A 6,773-nucleotide genomic window follows, 5' to 3' on the forward strand; every position below is an offset into this window, starting at 1 on the left:
GTGTCTGTCTCTCTCCAGGGAAAGTACATGCTCTATGGCAAAAAACTAAAAAGAAAAAGAAAAAGAAAAAAGCCACATCGATCCCTATTCTCTCTCTCTCTTTTTTTTTTCTTTTGGAGAGGTTTTTGCTATATAGGGCGTGTGTGCTCACCAGACAGACAGAGAGAGACAGAGAGACAGAAAGCGAGAAATCACCCCCCAGGGGGATGGCCACGCCGCAATCCCTTCTCCTCCATTCTCCTCTCGAGATCTTGGGCACGCATGCACACGCGCCCGGCATGAGTTTAAGCCACTGGGTCCGGGATGCGAACCGCAGTTGACTACATGGGAATCCAACGACATAGCCATTACGCTAACTGCTGGACCCATTGATCCCTATTCTCTATCAAAGACAGTGTGGAAGAATTTCCCTCGGGATAATGGGGATGAGACGGGGTGTGGGGCAGCCACTGACAGACAGTCCTCACTTGTGTGGGTTGGGTGACCCCAGTTGTGAAGCCCATGGGTGGTGAAAGCATGAAGAAGTGGGTATCTGTGGGCGCAGCGTAAGAAGCAGGGGTCCTGGGCAGTGGTGAGGAGCTCACGGCTGTGATCTACCTGGTAAGGACTCCAGCAGCTCCTGCACGACCTCGGTGTGCCCAAAGTGGGCAGCCACCACGGCCGGGTTGTCATCGGTGGGCTCCGTGGGCAGCTCGACGCATCTGTCGGTGAGCAGACAACGCACCATCTCCAGGTCGCCGTAGGCCGCCGAGATGCTTAGAAGCTGGAGCTGGTCGAAGAGAACAGAGCTTCAGGGACATGACACGAAGTCTGTGCGGAATTCCCAGGCACCCACTCGAAGTTGTCCAAGACCCCTGGGCAAGTCTTGGGTGGCACTGCCCGGGGTGGGAGCTCTGTAATGTGCAGTTGTGACTCATTTAAAGTGAGAGGTGGTGGGGCCAGCAGGGGGCGTGGTGGGTAAGGAAAGTGCTGCACTCCCACATGGTCGACCACAGTTCGAGTCCGGGACCCGGTGGCTTGAAACTCATGCCGGGCGCTTGTGCTTGCAAGTCCAAAATCCCAAGAAGATTTGGCTGACTGTGGTTTAAGTTCTGAATCATGCCGCGCATGTGCGTGTGCATGCCCAAGATCCCGAGAGGAGAATGGAGGAGAAGGGACTGTGATGTGGCCATCCCCCCTGGGGGATGATTTTCACTTTCCCTCTCACTGTGTCTGTTTCTCTCTCTCTGATGAGCGCATGCCTCCTAAGGTGAAAACATCTAAAAAAATAAATGACTAAATATATAAATAAAGGGAGGGGTGGTGAGGTCAGCAGGTGGTGTGGTGGGTAAGATGCTGGACTCCCACGTGGTGCACCGTGGTTTGAGTCCCGGACCGGGCAACTTGAAACTCATGCCAGGTCCATGTGCGTGCATGCCCAAAATCCCAAGAGGAGAAGGGATTGTGGTGTGGCCATCTCCTTTGGGGGGTGATTTCTTGCTTTCTGTCTCTTTGTTTCTCTAGCGAGTGCACACGCCCTGCAGCAAAAATCTCTCTAAATAAATAAATAATGTGAGGGACCAGCAGATGGCATAGCAGTAACGTTGCTAGACTCCCACATGGCTGACTGTGGTTTAAGTCCCAGATCATGCTGGGCACATGTGTGTGCATGCCCAAGATCCTGGAAGAAGGGAGGAGAAGGGATTGTGGCATGGGCATCCTCTCTGGGGGGTGATGTCTTACTTTCCCTCTCACTGTATCTGTCTGTCTCTCTCTCTCTCTGGAGAGTGCATGCACCCTAAGGCAAAGATGTCTAAAATATAAATAAATAAATAAAATGAGAGAGGGTGGGACCAGCAGATGGCATGATGGGTAATGTGTTGGACTCCCACATGGTCAACCATGGTTTGAATCCCAGACCTGGCAGCTTGCTTTTTTTTCACTTTCCCTGTATCTCTCGCTCTCTCTGTCTCTCTCTGGTAAGTACACGTACCCTATAGAAAAAATTAAAATAATAATAAATAAAAAAAAATTGGGGAGAGGTTTTTTGCTATAGGACACGTGCACTTGTCAGAAAGACAGAGAGAGACAGAGAGACAGAAAGCGAGAAATCACCCTCCAGGGGGGATGGCCATGCTGCAATCCTTTCTCCTCCATTCTCCTCTCGGGATCTTGGGCACGCCCGCACATGCGCCCGGCGTGAGTTTAAGCCACCGGGTCTGGGACTCGAACCGTGGTCGACTATGTGGGAGTCCAGCGACATTGCCATTACGCCAATAATAAATAAAATTTTTAAAATTAAAAAAGAAATAAATGAGAGGTGGACAGATGAGCCAGTGGTATGATGGTTTAGGCTCTGGACCCCACGTGGCTGAGTGAATGGTTCGAGTCCCAGATACAGCAGCTTAAAAACATGCCAGCACATGTGTGTGTGGGCCCCAAATCCTGAGAGCAGAATGGAGGATGGATGGCCGGCCCACCTGGGGAGTGCTCTCTCACTGTCTCTATCTCTGTTGGTGAGTGCATGTGCCCTATAGCAAACTAATGATAAAATAATAATAATAATAATAATAATAAAGTAAAGTAAAGTGAAAGGTGGGGGGGTGAAATCCCACATGTGACTTATTTATTTTATTTATTTTAGGGAGATTTTTGCTATAGGCTGCATGAGCTTGCTGGAGAGACAGAGAGACAGAAAGAGACAGAGAGAGAAAGTGAGAAGTCATCCCCCCAGGGAGGATGGCCCCACTGCAATCTCTTCTCTTCCGTTCTCTTCTTGGGATTTTGGGCACACACGCACACGTGCTCAGTGTGAGCTTCAAGCCCCCGTGTCTGGGACTCGAACCGCAGTCAGTCACGTGGGGGTCCAGCACCTTAACCATTATGCCACCTGCTGGCCCCCCACAAGTGATTTCGAAGATGCAGTCGAGAAGGCACGCCATCTCATCCAAACGTCTATGCCGACCACAGGTTAAATAAAATCGTATCAAATGTCACCCCTTTCTTTTCCTACGCTAAACGGCTCCTGGAAAACTGGACATTCCGTGTGTGGCTCGTGTCCCATTTCTGCTGGCCGGTGTGGCTCTCTGCCCTCTGCCTTCTGGGGACGGGGCTGTGTGGGCTCCTCCTGGCACGGAGGCCCAGCTTAGTGGCCATCTAGGACATGGCGAGTGAGCCAGGCTCACGGCAGGACCATCCTGCAAGCTGGCACAAAGACAAGGTGACAGATGAGGGGACAGATGGGAATCCAGGGCCGAGATCCTCTAGCAACAGGAAATGGGATTTTTTTTTTTTTTTTTTTTTTTGGTATAGGGTGCATGTGGGTTCTCCAGAAAGCCAGAGAGAGACAGAGAGACAGAAAGCGAGAAATCACCCCCCAGGGGGGATGGCCACACCACAATCCCTTCTCCTCCATTCTCCTCTCAGGATCTTGGGCACGCACGTACATATGCTGGGTGTGAGTTTAAGCGACCAAGTCTGGGACTCGAACCACTGTTGACTACATGGGAGCCCAGCGACATAGCCATTATGCCAACTACTGGTCCATGATTCTCTTTTTTTTCCCCCTGTTAAATTTTCTTTTTATTTTTTGCTATAGGGTGGATGCACTTGTCAGAGAGACATGATGGGGGGCGGAGGGGATGGCCATGCCACAACTCCCTCTCCTCCATTCTCCCCTTGGGCTTTTGAGCATGCGCACACACACTCCTGGCGTGATTTTCAAGCCTCCAGGTCTGGAACTCAGACCACAGAGTCGGCCACGTGGGATCCAGCACCTTAACCTCCACACCACCTGCTGGCCCACGAAATTTATTTTTTAGGGACACATCACAGTTGTGCATATTAGTGGGGTACTATGTGATGCTTCAGCACAAGAATACAGTGTGTGAGGTTATATTGGGGTCATTAGAATAGCCGTTATTTCAAGCATTTGTCATCATTTGTGTTGGGGGGACCAGCAGTTGGCGTAATGGCTATGTCGCTGGGCTCCCATGTAGTCGGCTGCAGTTCGAGTCCTGGACCCGGTGGCTTAAACTCACGCCGGGCACGTGTGCGTGCGTGCCCAAGATCCCAAGAGGAGAATGGAGGAGAAGGGATTGTGGCGTGACCATCCCCCCTGGGGGGTGATTTCTCGCTTTCTGTCTCTCTGTCTCTTTCTGTCTTCCTGGTGAGCACATGCGCCCTATGGCAAAAACCCATTTTTAAAAATAATGTATGTCTTTAGTTTATTTATGCATGCTTTGTTCTTGGTTATAAAATCTGAGGCTGGGGACTGGCAGGTGGCATGGTGTTGAGGGTGCTGGATTCCCACATGGCTGACTATAGTTCGAGTCCTGGACCTGGTGGTTTTCTCTTTCTTTCTCCCTCCCTCTCTCATCAAATTAAAAAAAAATTAATTAAATAGCATAAATACTTATTTAAAAAAAAATCAACAACAACCTGAACCTGGAGACCCGCAGATGGCATAGAGATTATGTCATTGGACTCCCACATGGTCAACTGCTGTTCGAGCCCCAGACCTGGTGGCTTTAAACTCACACCAGGTACGTGTGCGTGCGTGCCCAAGATCCAGAGAGGAGAATGGGGGAGAAGGGATTGTGGCGTGGTCATCTCCCTAGAGGGTGGTTTCTCACTTTCTCACTGTCTCTGTCTCTCTCCCCAGTGAGTATACATGCCCTAAGGCAAAAACCTCAAAAATTAAATGACAAAAAAACCCCAACAAACTTGATCCCGTATTTGCTGATGGCCTGGAACATTCCCCACCTGGAGAAGGATCAGTGGACCTTTCCTGAAAGTAAACTCATGTCTCACCTCGGAGCATGTTCTTTGGACTCAGTAAACATCATGGGCAGGCACCCCCAGACTTGGGGGCCCTCTGAAACAGAAGGAGACCAGGACAGAGACCTGTGAACGTGGCCGCTTGTGAGCCTGTTCTTGCTTTGGGGTTGAGACTGTGAGACTCACCCGAGGAGGCCCGTGGACCTCGGGCCTCCAAATCATGAGTTGAACAAATCTCTACTCTCTGAAATAACCAGACTCAGCTATTTTCTGTTATTGGTAATAAAATGGACTAAAACTCAGGCCAGCAGGTGGCGTGGAAGTTGAAGCACTGGACTCCCACGTGGCCGACCCTGGTTCGAGTCTCGGGCCTGGCGGCTTGCTTCCTCACTAACCCTCTCTCCCTCTCTCTGGTCAAATTGAAGAAGAAGAATACATACATAAAATTAAATAAAGGATTCTAAATGTTTTTTTAATGGACTAAAACACACAGTTGCATTGGAACTTCTTCACAGCCGTGCACGGGACAGACCCATGCTTCCATCTTAGGGGTGGGGAAGTGAACACCTGCCCGTGGTGGGGGGTTCACAGCCCACACACCTCCTAGGATCCAATGCAGTCGGTCCAGCTGACTCCCTAGCCCGTGTCCTCTCTTCCGTCCAAGACTTCCTGGAAAAGGGAGGACTTGGGGGACGATTCAGGCTTTGGGAGTGCAGTGACCGAGCTGGCCACAGGGGGCGTTGACGTCTTCCAGGTAACGGCAGGGAGGAGGCGAGGGGCTGGAATGACCCGCAGGACAGTAGAGAGCCCTGTATTCCCTCTGACCAGAAATGAGAACCCCAAGTTCTGCTCCTCTGCCCCGGCTGTTCCAGGAAAGCACTTTCACTACAGAGAAAACCCACAGGCATTGATTAAATGATTCACCCTCCGCGCCCGACGAGCCGCTGTCTAGACTCCAGTCAGTTGCGGGCTTAAAAGCGCCATCTTCCCGAGGTGGAGTGATGTCACAGAGCTAGCCCAAGGCCTCGGGGGACTCAGAGGGAGGGAAGGGTCAGAGCTGGCTCTCTGGCTGCTCACCCCAGCAGCTCTGGAGCATGCATTTATTCTCATTCAAACCACATAGGAAAGTATAAAATGAAAGTGGACCTCCCTGTCTGCCTCCACCTCTCAGACCCTTTTTGCAAGGCAAATGCTCTTATTTATTTTTTTAGCTTGCCATACGGTGTGTGTGCTTGCCATAGAGAGACAGAGAGTGAGATAGGGAATGTGAGAAACCACCCCCCAAGGGAGTTGGCCATATTGCCATCCCTTCTCCTCCATTCTCCTTCGGCGATCTTGGGCACGCACGCACACGTATCCAGCGTGATTTTCAAGCTGCCGAGTCCAGGACTAGAACTGCAGTCAGCCATGTGGGAGTCCAGTGCCTTAACCATCTGCTGTCTGCTGGCCTGAGTTGATTTTTTTTTTTTAAGGTTTTTGCCATAGGGTACGTACACTCATTGGAGACACAGAGACAGAGAGAGACAGTGAGAGGGAAAGTGAGAAAGCATCTCCAGGGAGGATGGCCATGCCACAATCCTTTCTTCTCTATTATCCTCTTGGGATTTTGGGCACACATGCACACACACCCAGCATGTTTTTCAAGCCACCGGGTCTGGGACTCTAACCATACAGACTGCCATGTGGGATCCAGCTGCCTTTACCACACCGCCAAGGGGCCCTCACCACATATCTTTGTGGGGTGCGGTGTGGTTTTTCAAAGCGTGCACAGAGTGTGTGAGAACCAAACCGAGCAGCTGAACCATGTCACCGTCTTCAACAAAGAACATTATGCTGTACACGCTCGCTGTCTGGCCTCGGTTTTCTTGCCCTGAGGAGGCTATTAGATCCGCAGTGTCTTCATTCCTCAGTTGGGTACACCATGCTATAACCTCGCTGCCTCGGTCAGAGGCATTCTTGTGTCTGTTAAACATCTTTCCAGAGCCGCTCTTCCCCACGCTCCCCCTCCTCCCCCC

The 6,773-nt window shown here is 51.0% G+C and overlaps 1 protein-coding gene across 2 annotated transcripts in view; it reads right to left on the reverse strand.

Moving 5' to 3' along the window:
• LRRK1 (leucine rich repeat kinase 1) overlaps positions 1-6,773 on the reverse strand; it is a 137,709-nt gene that overhangs the window by 93,020 nt on the left and 37,916 nt on the right. For both annotated transcript variants that reach the window (XM_027766061.1, XM_027766062.1), the window contains one exon: positions 598-769. In XM_027766061.1, coding sequence (XP_027621862.1) covers positions 598-769 — 172 coding nt within the window. The remainder of the gene's footprint in view (positions 1-597; positions 770-6,773) is intronic.

The sequence above is a fragment of the Tupaia chinensis genome, unplaced genomic scaffold, assembly GCF_000334495.1.
Source record: "Tupaia chinensis unplaced genomic scaffold, TupChi_1.0 Scaffold140464_1, whole genome shotgun sequence".
In the NCBI taxonomy this organism is placed as follows: domain Eukaryota; kingdom Metazoa; phylum Chordata; class Mammalia; order Scandentia; family Tupaiidae; genus Tupaia; species Tupaia belangeri.